At 40.8% G+C, this 17,644-nt stretch overlaps 1 protein-coding gene across 16 annotated transcripts in view; it reads right to left on the reverse strand.

The window, feature by feature from the left end:
• APBB2 (amyloid beta precursor protein binding family B member 2) overlaps positions 1-17,644 on the reverse strand; it is a 185,121-nt gene that overhangs the window by 64,719 nt on the left and 102,758 nt on the right. For 13 of the 16 annotated variants that reach the window (XM_062575478.1, XM_062575490.1, XM_062575491.1 and 10 more), the window contains one exon: positions 1,937-2,145. In XM_062575478.1, coding sequence (XP_062431462.1) covers positions 1,937-2,145 — 209 coding nt within the window. The remainder of the gene's footprint in view (positions 1-1,936; positions 2,146-17,644) is intronic. The other 3 variants (XM_062575492.1, XM_062575488.1, XM_062575484.1) reach the window with 1 other exon arrangement.

A 17,644-nucleotide genomic window follows, 5' to 3' on the forward strand; every position in this document is an offset into this window, starting at 1 on the left:
AAAATCAACTGTATAAGAATAGCATATTAATGTAAATATTGGAAGATCATTAATTACCTGTGACATCTTTTAGACTACTGTATATGCTCTTGATACTGCCAGTAGATCTATATATGCATAAAGCTCTGCTGGAGCAGACTCTCCACTGGATTAGTGGAGAATCTGTGACTCTATGATTATAACTTCTGTTGTACCAGAACCTAAATGAGCCTACACCAACACTCACATATATGGCATTTTAGAAAGACTCCTCAAATGTCTTATTGAATGCATCTACAAATGCATTAAAATCATGTTGTCCTCATGTCATCTTCGTTCATACATTTCATGTTATCAACGATGATGCTGAGAATTAATGATCACTGTTTATAATCACAACCTAGTCTCTGTTTAAAGCAAAAAAATTACCAATGGTAATTAAAGGTACATCTGCCAAATTACCAGCAGGTCTGAAATGTTTCATTGTAGAGACATTTTAAACAGAGGCATAAAAATGCTTGAAATGAATACACACATTTTCTCTCTGCAATTTACCATCTATATTGATTTCTGTGTTCTTGTGAAAGACATCTATAACTTACTAACTGAATCTCTGTTCAGTTATTTTGAATCAGATCTTGGAGTAAGAAAAATATTTAACGGTGAAGTTCTATCCCCTTACATGTACATTACAGAAATGAATACTGGAAGTACATGCAGCACATTACATTGATCAGTTCTAGACTTTTTTCTTTTTTTTTTTTCTATTTGAATGAGAACAATTGCTGTTCTCTATAAGCCTCTCAAAAAAATTTCCAACCTCTTTGGGGCACACTGCAGGAGTCTGACTGACAGAAAACTAAATGTTAGAACATGTCTGAGTAATCTTTCTAAAATTATAGGTAAAAATGCATGTGTTTAAGCCTACATAAGGTAAAAGTTTCAGGATCAAGACCATAAAGGTACTTGAACATCCTTAACTCCTCTTAACTTCTGTTTACATTATTTAGGTGCACGTATCAATGAAATCAAGAACAGAACATACATAAACAAGGCTTGGCTGATCCCAAGACAAAAATCAAAGCTTGCACAAAGGCTTCCATTAAGACCATAAAACGTTTTTTGAGCAGTTAATATGAAAAAGGATTATATTTCAAAACAATTTCATTTTGTATTAGGATTTCAGTCCATAGACAACTTCCCAAAGAAAATGATTGCATTGTTTGCAGCATATTTTTCTTTTTGAGGATTTATTTTATATTTCTATGTATATGACATCAATCAACCCTCTGGATTATCCCTGAATGGATTATTTTGAAAGGCCGTACACCACATATTGCTCTTTCTGCCCATGTGGAAGACAGAGAGCATCCTTTCTTTCTGTTTCAAGGTAAAGATGCAATGATACACTTGTGCAGGTATTTTCTAGTGGCAGGCTGTTGGGAGGCTTACATTTGAGAATACTTGATGATTATTTAACAGGAACTATCCTGTAAAGGAACTGGCACCTGAAGTGAAGACTCAGATGTCTATGTGCGACTCTCCTACCAAGTGAACCAAAAAGAAAGAAGATGTAATTACAAATAGTCTAGCCAAATGACTGTAAACGCGTAAATATTTTATATATCCTCTACCTGCACAACAGAGGAATGCTTCAGCACATGCTACAGAACCTCATTAACTTCACAACAATCACACACTGGTTGGCTAATTTATGCGAGATACGATGTCTGATTTCATACTATATATCCACAGTTTAGAATGCTTTATGATTCCCCACTACTGGAAAATACACACGGAAAATGGATACTTACGATGTATTATCAATAGATACCTATGCTTTGGGATAATATCATGCCCCATATTCTGATTTTGCTAACAGTTAAACCTGCAACTTTAAAAAGTTATTCCAATTTTCTTCACAGTATGCAGTACATAAGAAGTCACAATATTTTACCTCAGTTTCTGGAGTGGGAGATGGAGTAATGGAGCCAAGTGATCCTTTCCGTGAGCCCTGGAGATCTGCTGATATGGACACAGGACGCTGCCATTGAGTTGTTCCTGTTGGTATGTGCCAGTAGTAGATTCCAGCAATGTCATTGATCTTTTTCCAGCCAGGTGGTAAGTCTGGGTCTGTCTGAAATGACTGATCACTCCATATATCTGCTGGGACCAGAAAAATAAAAGAAAGAAAATGAAACACTGTTAAAAGATACAGACAGCTTTTCCATGGGTCTGGCCCTGATGTGACTGATACACAGCTAGCACTGCTGTTGCACTGTTCCTGTGTAAATAAACACAAGAAAAACATGCTGAATTATTGAGTCTAGAAGTAAGGTGACAAGGCCTACGTGGTCTGACTTAGCCTTCAAAGAGAGTAAAAAAATACTGCACTTACCAAAGAGCTATTCTAATACAGAAGCTTCTAAGGCCATCAGATAAACTAGTTCTAAGACTAGCCAAAGATTTAGCTTAAAATACAGTAAAACACATCATATAAACAAACATTTGGAATTGTAGTGTACCTGCTTTGCCCCTTCATCACAGCGCCCTCCCTTCTCAATGTACATTAATGGAGGATTTATTTCTGCTAATGAAAATCCATTTATCAAACCAGAAGAAATGAAAATAACCAACCTGCACTGGGTTTACTTTTATAAGTTATAAAAGACTGCTTATTCAAGATGATGAGAACAAACAAAACAGCTGATCATTTCACATGCAAACCAGATTGTCTCACGTGAATGTATTGGTTTGAATTGGCTTTACAATGTGGCAAGAAAAACAAAACAAAACAAAAACTCATCAACCATGTCAACAAAGGGACGAAATACTAGCTCCACTGACAATCTCGTATTAAAGTAAGAAGGGGCCAGCAACTCATACGACAAATGACAGACATTCCCAGATGTACACGGGTTTATGGGTGCACACAAGGGATGTCACCAGCAGAGAGCACTCGGTGCCTTTTAGAAAGGCAGGAGCATCGGCAGAGTCGGCAAAGTCGGTCCCAGCAGTGACAACTACCTTCTGGCTGGCTACAGGCTTTCTTGAGGCTGGGAAGGGAGCTAGTGTTCTTCTGAACCTCCCAACTAAATTGCTTTGGTGGTGTTATTATTTTACACGCTATTAAAACAACTGTTATGCGCTATTCCAAGGACTGCCAACTGCAGGAAAAAAACAAGCAACCTCGCAGACCAAAGCTTCACCAGCCCTTGAGCAGACATGACAACTGCTGACACGAGCAGAGCGGACTGAACTAGCGGCGGTAAATACAAGAATAAGGGAATGAGCCGCTGTTCATCTAATCCAGTACCTTGCTCCTAACCTTCAAAGAGACCCTCAAAGCACCCACAGCGCAGGATAAAAGAATAACCATGCCCATGGAGAAGTAGTCAACCCTGTCAGAAGCACTGGAAATTGTTTAAGAAACTGTTACGAAGCTGACCGGCTAGTCATTATTTTGACTCCTATTAAGTTTATGGAAGATAATGAGGCCAGTTACTTGAAACTAATCTTTATTTATCGGGGGGGGGGGGGGGGGGGGGGAACAGAAAAATCATCTCAATCTCCTGTTTTATCTCTCTCCTTCATCTCTTTTCTGAATTAGCCTCTCCAGTTCACTGGCTTTTCTGAATTACAAGTTTCCCCGCAGGTCTCTTGCTAGGTGTTTTAGCACTTCTGAGACCCATTTCTGAATCCCTCTCATCTCTGCTATCCGTGTTTACACACACATGGCATGGTAACGTGACCTGACTGTTACACACCATTCAGCAAGTACCAGGCTCTCTCTCGCACTAAGCTGCTTACGGTTAAGTTACTCCTTTACAACTCCGGGACTAATATGAGCAAGTTCTGCAGAAAATAAACTGACAATATCACTACAGCTAAATTCAGTAATGAATCTCATGGCCCACAACTCACATTCCAGTATCTCAAATCAGCAATATTTACAAAATCTGTTCCAGAAATTCTAAATGCCTGCTTTTAAACATCCCGTTCTAGCCTCTGCTGTATTGAGGTGTGCAGTTCCTGACTTCAAGGTCTGACACGTTTTAAAGCAATCTTCTGACCTTGCCTAATTTCATTTTGTAACTGAACAACTGGACTGCACTTTTCTTAAAAATATGAAAATAAAAACAAAACACATTCAATAACTCGACCACATCATGCTTATGAAAACGTGTGCACAGATCAAGTATCTAAGCATCACACTGAAATATTGGTCAAAACATCTGCAAGTCCAAGAGGACAAAGATGATTAAAACTGACAGTAGAAGGGAAACTGTTAATGCAGAAATTGAAAACAACATTTTTGCAATATTTAGTCAGAAAAATGAAAACAACATTTTTGCAACATTTAGTCAGAAAAAAGAAATTCTCTTGTGTGTGAATGAACATTTAGAAGTAGATCATGTAAAGCAGCTGGGAGCAGTCTGAGTGAGGATTAGGAAAACAACACTCAGCTGAGTAATATTCATTTGCCTTGAAAACTTATCCATTAGCAAAAAATAAATACACTGGAATATGTTCACATATGCTCTGAGATAAAATTAGGGAATTAAACTTCAGATTTCTATTCAATTAGTACAGCTCTAATTCCAGACAGCTCTGTCTTCTAGGCAAACCAGCTATGGCTTACGCCTGCCCGGGGGACGCGGGCTCTGGGACACGTGCTCCTTGCGCAGGGGTGACCTCAGACCCTTCGACGACTGCGGCTAACAGGACGAGCCAGGCGCTCAGACTGAGGTGCTGTTCCCAGAGCAGAGCTCTCAGTCCTTCCCTGAACCAGCCAATTAAGGGAATAAAAACTACCTATGCAAACCTACCTGAGAAAAATGAAATGTTCCCCCTACAGCCTTTTTGTGAATACACTCACCACCTCACAGGCAGATCGGGACAACTTTTCAACAGATTGTGATTTCCTACTGTCATGACCTGAAAAGCCTCCCTAGTTCACTGGCTGTTCTAACAGATAAAAGAAAGATAAAAGCAAGAGACAACATATGAAACCTGACATGATAGATGCATATGCTGAGGTGTCAGAGACCTACTGGAGGACACCAGTGGCTTTTCTTTATTTGAATACGGAATTACGGGTAATAAACTTTCCCTCTGAATTTCAAAGACTCTACGGCATGTCAACGAGTCAAAGACTCAACTTTCTGTTGCACAGACTGCTCCAAGAATGGTCCCTTCACAGGGCAGCTTTTGAAAAGGGAAACAAAATAAATGAAGGCACCACACTGATACCCTGTTACATTCAACGCCCTTTTCAACCCCAAAGTTCTTGTAATAGGGAAAGTGTCAGCCACAAGATGGGGCAGAAAGGAAGCAGGTATCCACAAATTGATCCAAATCGGTTGACACGGCACTAAACAACCTGCTTGAAACAAACCCAAGAGACAATAGGACTGGACATGTTAGACTTCCTCATCTGACATCTGGAACTCTTATTATTTATGTCTGAAAGGTTTTGGAAGTAGAAATATTAAAGGGATATGGTTGCTTCCCACCTGCAGATGACTAAGCCCTGAAAGCTTCCTCAGTGGTAGAGGATCTGTGACAGTCAGGAACTTTTCTCTGATCCCCTCTCAGACATCCCCAGAAGGTGAAGTTCTACCTGGCCTTTTCCACCCTCTTCTTCAATAACTGGTTGATGAAAGGTTCTGACTTTGACTTGATGAAAGCATAACTGTACAGGGCTGATACGGAACTGTTTTAAATCCAAATGACATATGGTACAAACCTTCAACATGGCTGACACGAGGCCATGAAAGTGGATGTGGTCAAATGAAAACCCTAGAAACACTCTTAGTGAAACAAGTAACTGAAAATTTCTGTTTAAGAGAAGTATGCTTATCGTGTTTATGAGCCAAAGGAACAGGGCTACATAATTGCTTATAAAGCTTCTGGTTTTAAAAAGACAGTTTTGGTAATACAGAAAGCATGGTTTACTACAGAAATTCAGAGGACAATTCAAAAAAGCATGTACCCTTTTTCATTGGGGCTGGTTTATTTACCGTGCATTATATCACAGTAAGCATGACCTCCTGAAAGGCTACACTGTAAGAGGTTTCTTGCATAAACTGTATAATGCAACAGCAGTAAGAAAACTAATTCCAAAATAGAACAAAAGGGAGCCCCTGTAGCTTAACAGTATGAAAAAGCACACACCAGGTTTCTTTAATAAATTTGACTTTGTATGATCTGTGTAACTTGTCCTCCTACAGCAACAAAGATTCAAATCCTTATCAGTGGAAAGATGCTCCTGAAAAGTACCTGTTTTCAGCACTCTGCAAAAGGAATAACTTGCATCTTCACAGTTGAAAACCTAGTCTTTAAGTCATGCAGGTTCACACAACACTACAAACCTTTGAAAGCCTCTTTGTTTTACAGAGAAGGAACTTACTGAATAAGGAGACTCCAGCGCCTACAGGGACTTGGAGATGAAGCCCAGTATCAGCTCTAATTGCAGGAGCGGGGAAAGCATCCCAGGCACAGGCAAGCACGTGCAGCCCGTTGGCTGATCCTTCACGCCTGCCCTCATATCCTTGCCCGAACTTGGGCTGCCGAAGCGCCGTCACAAGCAAGGCCAGTCCATTGACCCGGACACGCAGCCCAGCTACTTGTCAGTGATCCGCTACCTGGAAATCTGCCTGCTCTAAGCGTGGACTGTCACCGTTCATCTTCTAAAGCCCAGCTCTGCCAACTTAAAGGTCAATATTGTCAGAAATACACAGCTGATTTCTGCAGGCAGATTCATTTAAAAGGACAGGTCACAGGGAGAGAGGACCGATATTTTTCAACTGGAGTTTTGCCTCAGAAAAGACAAGATGATTAAAGCCTTGTCCATACAGGGGCAGCTAACCAAACCTGCTATCCATGGGGACATGCTTATGGAAGAAGCATGGCACAATTCTGGCATAAAATCAGGACAGCAAAAGAGAGAAGTGGCAGGGGTTTTTGAGGACTGAAATTGAAGTTCACATAAAAATATGAATGATGTGATTTAAGACAAGAAATGAGCTTCATCTGAGGAATTTTGAAAGACATAAAGATGGACTTCTTTGGGCTTTCCTGCTTCTACTGCTTTCCCACAGCAAGGACCTGGCAAGTCCCTCTGGAAACCAACACCTGGAAACCTTCTGCCTAAACTTTCCTTAGAATTGGCACCACAGTCTCTTCCTGAGGGGTCCACCACAAAGGGACACGGAGCTGCTCCCCTGAAAACCTTCAGCACTGGGCTCTGCAGAATTTGGAGAGAGGAATCTGCATGGTTCATTCCTTCATATAGTCTCCATTTCATTTGCTCAGGGATTTAGCAATGCAGCAGTTACAGAAATGTTTCAAAAGGAACAGAAAAATGATGATAAAAATAAGATAATCAGAAGTGGGAGCCCAAGGTGAGGATAGTACCTGAAATGCCTCACCATTTCATTTTAAAATTAAATGGGGAATTCATATTAGCCATTTCTCTTTAAAAATCAAAATCAAAAGAAAGAACAAAATGACAAAAAGCCAACAGGCTTTAGAAGAGGATGAAGTTTTTTTTTGTTTGTTTGTTTGTTTTTTTTTTTTTTTTTTTAGAGGATAAATCCCTCTTTCCATTATTCCTAAACATACAAAGCACTAAAACAGTTTGGAAAGACTTGCCCTCCTGATAAAATCATCTGGTCAAGTTTCACCCAGAAACAAACACTTATGTCTGATTATCGTCTGAATGGCTGAAGCAGGGGGCCAATAATGGGAAAAATTCAAAGTCTTTGTTTTGTTATCATTATAACTGATGAGTGCAGTTAATACCACAAAAATACTAAAATTAAATCTGTTACACAAAAGGAAATTGTTTCACTCTTTTGAAACAACTAGTGATAGACTTGTATCTCTACAAAGATACAAATAATTCACTGAAGCGCACATGCAACTGGTGACCAAGTTCTACAAAACTAGTACTTTTATTACTTATTCTATTGCTATTTTGGGTGAAAAGGATAGTAATCAAATTGCAAACCTCATGAATCATTGCTTACTCCATTCAATTAAATAGAAATAAAAATTACAGCATGCAGCAGTATCTTTCACAGCAAATTCATGCAGCAAATGGAAGCCATTTATTTTTCCATTATTTTGCAATGTCACTATTGTGACAGTTCCCTCATCACAGTTATCCCTTGTAGGGCAAAGTCAACAGTCACAAACTAAAAGTCATACTGGTGGCACCACAACTGATGCAAATATACACAGTGTATCTAAATGCAATGCAGTTTTCCAGCTGCCATTCAGGACTGCTTCAGCACCAGTTTCAAACTAGTGTAATTTGTTGGTATTTCATAATTAGAAAGACTAACTGCCATGAAGCAAAAGAAGCTTTTGAGTAGTTCAAGCTTTCTTCTGTAGGAGAGCTCGAAATCACTTCTACTGAAGACCAAAGGCAGCTCTTTAGAAACAAATACAAAAATGATAGGAGCTTTGCAGATGTCTTCTAGAAGAGGAATGCAAAGGCACAGCATAATATAGTATAAGTCAGGAAGGAGTAAGATGTGTGAAAGTTTTGAGACAATAATCACTTATCTTTTACAAAGAACTATGCTGAAGTAAAATGTTGCCTCAGGGATGACCTTGTGCTGTAATGAAGATGGAAAGGAAAAATATTAGTAAGATGCTTGATTCCCTATGGACAAAATTCTGTTAGCTAATAATCCAGTATCTTCATTGTCCATGGCAGAACAAGTCTGGATTTATTAGCATAAAACAAGACTAATAATCCACTACCATAAACTGATTAATGACATCAATCACAAGTTGATTTATGATCAGTCCCATACTAAAATCCAAACGCATGACACTGTGCTTGTGCTAAGTAAATAAATCAAGGTATCTTCTTGATGAAGACTAGAAATATATCTTATCACTTTGGTAACAAATGTCAACACTCCTACCCAGAAGGAGCATAATCCAGCCCCTTTGCTTTCAGGAGGTAAGATAGCGGAAGATTACTAGCGTATTTACATGTTACTCTGGACTGGGAGAAAACAATCACATTATGTGACGGAAAGAAAAACTGATAATTGATGCCTCAAGGGAAAATGCAACAGCAATCAAACTGTATGCAAACAAAAAAAAAGAATTTAAAATAGATCATAATAAACAACCCCTCTGCTTTTCTACACATAAACTAAACAGAACTGGATAAAAGCAGCAGCTAGGAGTTAACTCCACCTCAAAGAAAATGTGACAGCAATGATAAACAAGGTGCTGGGGAAGGAGATGGAACAGTGCCTCTCTGCTTGTGTAGGTCCCTCTGCATGGAAGAGCCAGAGTCTTAAATGTGATTCACTACAGGTAAAGCAAATCTATTTCCTAAATGAAATATAGCCAGCTAAGGCAACAAGTCTAATCCCGTAAACCTGTATTACACTGAGAGATGTGTTTGGAAAAACAGACACGTTTTTCGGGTGCACAGATCATCTTCAAGTGAAAACAAAGCCGACGTTACTTTTGCCTTTCGACCAGCGTGGCTGAGGCACTAAACGACTGCCAGAAGAATATCCTTATGAGGAGGGGCAACCGCAGTGCTAAAGGGTTCCAGGTGACAGCACACATGACTCCGAGGCGGAGGCGGTGAGACTGCTGCACGCACCCAGCCTGCCCAGCCTGCTGGAAATTCTGAAATTGGGAGGTGCGAAGCAAGATCGCATATCAGATCACAGCACAACGGTACCTGGGTTACTTCACAGTTTAAAAGTACATTTTTGGAAATCTACAGAAGAGCAGCAAGGTAGACTGTCACGGCACATTAGCAGAATGAGAAAGTGAGATCACTTGCCTGCAAGACTTGATAACATTTGCAAGCATTTTACCTACATTATCTAAATAGGTTAAGAAATAACAAAACGCACATACTGTACTGAGATATGGATGGCAGATCTCACATTTCTCCTTCCTCAAAGTGGGTACTGCCATCTTAGTACTCTTAATTTTTAGGACTGTTTTATTATAACTAACTTCTAACTGTGGAAAAGTGCTCATTGTCCAGGCTGGGAGGACAACGGTCCACAGGGTGACATGCTCAGCATTTTCCAAATCAAGAAAAGTAATCTGGCCAATAGGAATTCTATATTCCGTTTCTAAGCCTCTTGCCTGCCCGTTTCTCCACTGCAGATCCAATACTGGCTTGAGCTTAAGGATAATTCAGAGTTGTTATCATTGGAGACCTGACGCTATGATTTCATGAGGCAACTGCTCACATTCCTGCAGTGGGTGGATATACTCTATAAACGAAGGAATTCAATCTGAAAAAAAGTTTTCTTTGCAAAGTGAAGAGATTTGTATCAAAGTTTCCTGTGTCAAAGACTGCAAAGAACGGGATGGCGACAGGACCCAACAGTACGTTGTCCTAGTGCTCTGGCAGCAAGGGGAAACCACTAGCTTAAAAACTGATGGGTTCCTACATCACTGGGATGAAAGCACAAGGAAAGTACTGGCACATGATGGCACATGTGTGTTACACCTACTCCCCTTCTAGGCACACAAGGGGAAGCACAAGAAGGGAACTGTGAAGACAGGAGGGTATAAAAAGGTTTTATTAGAGAAGGAAAAGAGTGGGGAGAAAGTGTTTTTTCCTCTTCTGAACTTTCAAAATCTTGAAATAAAATTATTTTCCGTCTTCTGCATCTAAAGAAAAATAAAACCAAAGAAAAAGAATACCACAAAAATCTAGTCTTCTTGGGAAAAATCCTACTTACTTCAGCAGAGCCAGTATTTGATCCTAAAAGAGTGCATTTCCCTTGCCCTACCACATGCAAACTGAAGATAAAGTCAGACTTTGGGTGGGAGGAGAAGATATGCTAAATTAATTAGAGAAGATAACAAACAAAAATAAAGAAACAAACTCCATTAAACAGTACAATATATAAAGAACACTGACCCTGAATGCTTTTATCCCATTTATTTCTAGTAGCGGGCTCAACATACAAGTTTAAATTACTCAGATTTAACCAGAAACGCCCACAAGGCAATTTTTCTCCTCCCTTTGCATGCACTACAGCATAACGGGCAGTCCCGCCTCCCCTCATCGTCCACAGTAAGGATGGGCAGCCGGCAGCTCTCCTGAGCATCACAGCAAGAAGCATGAACGCTCCCAGAAACAAACGGAGCAAAAAATGCAGGCCGGTAGGGTGAATAATTATAAATCAGACAAGCCTGTCTAATTTGGGGAACATTACTTAATGAGGAGCGATATACAGCCAGAAGCTGGCCATTTGGCATCATCTTCCCTCACGGCACGCAACTGGTTGTCACGGCAACCCCGTGGTCCTCCCTGCCGAACTGCTGAACCGCTCGCATGCGTGCTGGGAGCTCAGGAGGGGAAGTCTCAAACAGCTTCCAGGAAAAAGCGCCGAAATGTGGAATTCACAGGGACAAACATCACCGGGCACAGCCTCTGCCAAAATCAGTTATAGTTTTGACCACACGCAATTACAAACCATAATCAGAAAAACCTTCTTAAAAATCTCAAAGAAGCTCGGGATGAGCTGTCAGAACTACACTTTTAATGCAATGTGGTCTTTATTACCGTATAAGCTATACTCAGAGTTTACAGGCACACAAGGCACTCCACCAGAGATGATTAAACTGGAGGAGGAGAGAGGAAAGCAGATTTGTGAACATCCAGGAGAAACACTGAACCCGCTTGTTCCAGTACCCTGACTTCTCCCTTTCAGCCACCGACGGGCAAGCTGTTGACACAAGGACCAAAACACTAGCAGGAGAGGAGAACCTGGGGACAGGTTCCTGTGACAGGTAACTTGTGAAGGGACATGACTTCAGGAGAGAAAAACTATGCTTTCCAGGGAGGAAGGGAGAGAGGTTTGGGGAATTTCTAATTAGAAACAGTTCTTACATTCAGGAACCTAGGAAACCAGGGGACAACAGAAAGCCCCACGTACTCTCTGCCAACAGAGTAAGCTGCTGGTGATGATAACATGCATACAGACCGTTATTCCCCTACATCCTTCTCTGTTCCAGCTTGCAAGACAAAGCAATAATTTGAGGCAAGAAAGCTTCCCAGTCCTTGAATTAACTGTTGCTGACAGCTCTGGGAGAGTCAGGCCAGCAGACGATTCGCAGGCAGAGTTTGGGGAAGGAACGAAGCTAGGCTCAGAGGTGAAACACACTGCTGGCTAGCCCAGGCTGATGTGGCCCATGCTGCAGCAGGCAGAGGCAAGGCTCTGGGAAGGAGCCTCCTGAAGGAGGGCCTAGCCAGAGGGAGTGATGGCAACACTCCTCCAGATGCCTCCAGAGCAGCAATAAATGAGGGTCATGGGGAGGCATCTTGGCTGGCACCAAGGTCCACAAATCACTGTTTAAAGGTGCTGCAGCAGGAGCATATCCTACAGCTCAGGCAAAAACTCTGAAGTGTGACAAGAGATCTCCACCTCGAGATTGGGGACTGATGATCATTAGAAGAATTCAGCAACTAAGAGATGTTCAGAGCATGCTGGCCAAGCCAGGATTTGAGGCAGGAGCAAGCAGCTGCCCTCAGGAGTGGAACAAAAAGGAGCCCCAAGCTGGAGAGAGCAGCATAGAAGTGAATGCCCTGCTATGACTTAATGTCACGGTCCTCCACTCTCCTTTTTCCTTCAAAAGAACCAATCCAAAAAAAAAAAAAAATAAATAAAAATCAATCCAGGAAAACCAAGACCTATCTGTTAACTTTGAGCAAGGAGCACTGTTTTCAGAGTAATTATCTGCAAAGAATATTTGACCTTTCAGTTTTATGTAGTGCTGGGTCTTGTGATAAGGTGCCTTTGTACAAAAAGTAGGGAAAAAACCCAAAGCCTAAAATATTAGTGTGCAAGCAATCCCACCAACTTTGTGCTTAAATGGGATATACAGCCTTATATGTTATGTGAATATAATGCATCACTACCTTGGAAGATTTCTGCTCCTCCTCTAGTTTCCACACTTAGAATCATTTGACTGTTGTAGTGAGTTACCCCTGCTCATACAAACACTTCATATACGACCAGCATTAATGAGTTTCTTGCTTACTTGAAATGCTAGTTCTTTATTCTTTCCACTAGATGGCAAAAGCTTTTTCCTTAAAAAAGGCAGTAGTCTAATGGAAGGCAGATGCCCCTCTAACGTGCTCTCAGTTCACTGTGACGGCACACCATGTTGCCCCTTACGTGGCTCCTACACCACGGAAAACTCTAAGCAACAAATAATTCATCCTAAGCAGTATCTTTGCTTCTCATCAGCACAATTCCTTTACACATCAGCAAAAGCGGTTTTGTAAATTGGCTTTCAGGGATAAAATAATCCAGTAGCAGCTTGCATCTACTTTGCATTTTTTTTGCATGACATCTCTTCTTCCCATGCCTTTCCCTACAGAAAGCAGGACTCCGCAGTATGTGATATTGTACTCTGGATTCATACCCTATTTAACTACTTTATACTGTTTCAGAAGGGTGCCTTTTGACTGGTGTGAAGAAGAAAAATTAAATAGCCATCTCAGAACAAGGGATTGCTGGACTCGCACAGCAATTCCTGCATATGCACTGTAGCAACAGTAGGCACACTACACAACAGACCCAGTATGCACACGAAAATCCATCTTTGTATGCACCAAATCCAGCCCTCCTACATATAACTTCTCCCACTCCCTTATTCCCAGAAAATTCATCTGTCTCAGCAACAGCCAACTATTTGGCAGTAAACCAGGGAAAAGCAGCCCTACTCTACTGAAATACAGGGCCTGATTCTCCTGTCTCATCAATGCGAATCAATACATTATAGTGTCAAACCTTTCACAGAAGAGAGCAGTAACGATTTCATTCCGGGCACTGAACAAATATAATCTGGACTAAGCAAACAAAACAGCAAGAGTCTATAAATACCAATACCGAAAGCAGCTAAACACAGATGTCCGTCTGACTTCAAGATGCAAAAACGCCTGCAGAACTGAAGAAAAGGCTACGGGAGGAGGAGCTCTGCTACGCAGCTGCCATCCCTTTCTGCAGCCAGCGGACTGGGGGCTTCCAAGCCACCGCTGCCAACATAAGGCCTGCAGCTCTTCAGTCCCCTACACTGCCTCAATTTTCCAAGCAGGACCTGCTGTATCATCATGCTTAATTTTCAAGTAAGACTGACACATTAGGATGAAACATTGCAGAGCTCAGTATCTCCTGACCTATAACACTATGCTTTACTGGACTAGCTGTAGACACCAGTAGGGCCTCCTTAGACCTTGACACATTGCTTAAACTTGACACACACCACGAAGGACAGATCTTACTCTCTTGCTTCACTATGACACATTTGCCACCAAATCCTGGGACTGAAGAATGCCAGGAAGCTTGGAGTCCACAGTTTCTAAGACATTTGTTTCCACTGAGGAACAGAGTCTCAGTAGTTTAAAATTTTGTGACATTAGTGAATCTCTTTTTTCATCTGTACCGCAGCAATAGAAAGATAGAACATGGAAGAAGGCATCCAGTTAGCAGTCAGTATTATCTTTTCCCTTGAGAATATGAACTGCAGAAAACAGAATTTGCATTAAAAGCGAAGTGCCAAGCAAATGATAATTTTGTTCATGTAAAATAATGTAAAAAAAGGAAAGAACAATAGAGAGAAACAGAGGAAGGACTGTACTTCTCTGGAGAATATATTGCATGAATGCTTTGTTTTTTTAAGTTAGAAAGGAGTTCACATTAGTGGGTTTTGTGTTTATGATTGGCAGCCAATTAAAAGCGGTGAAGCTGGTCAGTGGAGAGTGATGCAGACATACAATTCAAATGATGGCTAAACTAAAATTGCTTTTTTTTGACAGCTTCATTTACAGCAGTGTGCAAATGCATTAGAAAAACCTCTGTTTCAGAATTTAATGATTCAGTGAAAGTAGAGGATAAAATTGAGTTACAACCGAGTTACCCTGAAATTAAATGTTTTGCTTAGAGAACAGTAAAACTGGCAACAGCAGCTGTTTTATATTTTAGACAAAATGCTTGTATTTCCTCAGTTTATGCAGATAACACTGCTTCACGTATAGTACGGCAGTTGTTCAACAATAAATTTATCCTCGCAACAACCCTGCGAGGCAAAAGGACACGAAACCCATTTCAAGCAAAGCGGAGGGGAGGCAGGGTGTTTGAGATGCGTTAAAGAACTCGCCCCGAGTCATGCCCAGACTCTGCGTCCCTCTGGGGATCTAAGGGCAGACTCCCCCCGCCGCAGCGCCAAGCACGCGCGCGGGGTGCACCGGCAAAGCTCACGAACCATCAGAAACCCCTTCTGCTCCACGCCAAGGGCTGCTCTTAGCTGTTATTCCTCATACTCCTACATACTGCAAAAAAACACTCCTACCACATCCTACCCTATTCAGTCAGTTTTGTATTACCCATAAAAACCAAAATGTTGCTTTTAACTATCTGTACATGGATTATACTTTAAGGCCATAGTCAAAGGTGCATTGGAGAACTGAAGGCTCCTTTTGTTCTGTATAGAAGCCAGAGTCCTACGGTTTTCCCATCTCCAAATTTATTTCATGTTGCTAGAGTACTGAAGGAAACAGAGCAGAAGTTATTGTGGTAGAAATCATCTCTCTTATACTAGGGGCATACAAACATGAAATATTGCACAAGCAAAGGAAGCAGTGCATTGGCACTTCTTCCCTGCAAAGAAAGAAAAAAGCTAAGGGAAAAGCTCAGGCACATCAGACAGCTAAGGCTGCTTTAAGGCCTTCTGAAACTAAATTCAGCTCTATTCCTGGGCTTCAAGCTTTGAAGTCCTTTTTTTCCTCCTACTCTAGCCTTTTCTAAAGGAATCCTGCTTCAGTTGAACTAAGTCTTCTGTCACGCAGTGTGCAGAAAGCATGTAAGAAATTCAGCGTGCAGCACCATACAACCGCAAGGCTTTACGAACAGCGTGCTCTGACGATGGACGGGAGCTGCAGAAGAGCTGGTGGTGTTGCACTCGCCGTGGGAAGAACACCAACACAGCACAGCTCTCCTGCAGCCCCACAGTATATTTTGAAGTATTTAACATCACTACACTGGTATAAACCTTCAATCAATTTTTTACTCATAGCAAGTATCTTTTGGCAATATTATGCAAACTCTGAGATATAAAATGTCTTTGAAAGCATCCACCCAGCATAGGACAACTCCATTATTTTCATTCTCATATCTACTTTGTGGCATTCCAGCACCAGAAATCTGTATTTGCTTTTCATGGAGATGGTTTTATACACAGAACTGAAGCCAGATGCAAAAATCTAGAGCTAAGGAGACAGAACTGATATCTTGGACATAATCAATCACTAAAAGAATTAAAAAGGAAAAGAAAATCAGAAAAATAACTGTGTCACAAATCATCCTAACAAGACTAACTTAGTAAACAGTGGTAATCAAACATAACACACATCAGCTGGAGTCTTATGCTGAATTAGCATTGGAGAAGAGAAAAAGGGAGGGCTGAGAGTGCCTCAGCAGCAAGGGCTAAACAGAATTCACCGCAGTTCTGCAGAATCACAGCAGACTTCCACCTGCAGCTCTCGCTTCCCGCCGGCTTGCTTGATGTAAAGTGTACTAGCAAAATAGCTATTCTTACTTTGAAAATCTAAAGACAAGCTCTCCTTTAAGCTAGAAACATGTGGAATGCATTAACTCCAAAAGCTTCCTTTATTGTGAAACCTAAGCTGCAATTTCTCCCCAAATAACATCTGCTTCTGAAAAACATAAACGTGACGATGTACAGTAAAAACAACACACAAAAGATCTCTAGCATATGGTATACCACAAGCCATCAAGATCTGTTTGTACTGTGGAAAAGACATGGCTAATTGTCACCACAAGTTATCACAGTAAAATATCAGCAGACGTAAAAGCAGTTGTGTGGCCCTTCCCTAGTTGAAAACAATATCTAATATTTGGTGAAAATTTTACAATTTGTGGACACGCCAAAGGGTTGCAGGTGGTCTTGGGAAGCAGGAGGAGAGGACTTCTCTTTCTGAATTTATATTCACCTTTATTGCTGTGGGGAAAAAAAACAAAGACTGCAAATAGGACCATAACATGTTTTTGATTAATTTTTATTAAGTTCTTTTACTTTTCTATTCTACCACTTAAATGCTCACTTTTGCCACTCTGGAAAGATGAAGGTCACTAAGAAGTTTTTGCAGAGTAACAGCTTGCTACTCATTAGCAGTTAAAAAAGTCAGATATTGGAAACTAAGATAAAGACAAAAGTCATTACGCCAACTGTTCAAATGTATGCTGAAAATACCATGGGGCTACTGCAAGCACTTCCCTGTGCTCTACTATAAAAATGGGCATAGCAGAACTAGAAGAGATACGAAGAGAGATAACAAGGACAGACTCAAACAGGAAGCTGCTTCTGCAGGAGAGACTGAGTGTAGTGGGACTCTTCAGTTTGGAAAAGAAATGATGGGGGAGGATGGAAGGATATCACAGAAATCTGTAATATCAAGAACAGTGTGAAGAAGGTGAAGGAAATGATCATTCACTGGTACTTACTGCTTCCTATCACAGGAGAGGAAGGGGCACCTAATGAAATTATCAGAGAGCAATTTTATAACAAAAGGAAGTACTTTTTCATACAAAGCAAAATTAAATTGTGCAAATCATTGGCACAGGATGTT

The sequence above is a fragment of the Rhea pennata genome, chromosome 4, assembly GCF_028389875.1.
Source record: "Rhea pennata isolate bPtePen1 chromosome 4, bPtePen1.pri, whole genome shotgun sequence".
NCBI lineage: Eukaryota > Metazoa > Chordata > Aves > Rheiformes > Rheidae > Rhea > Rhea pennata.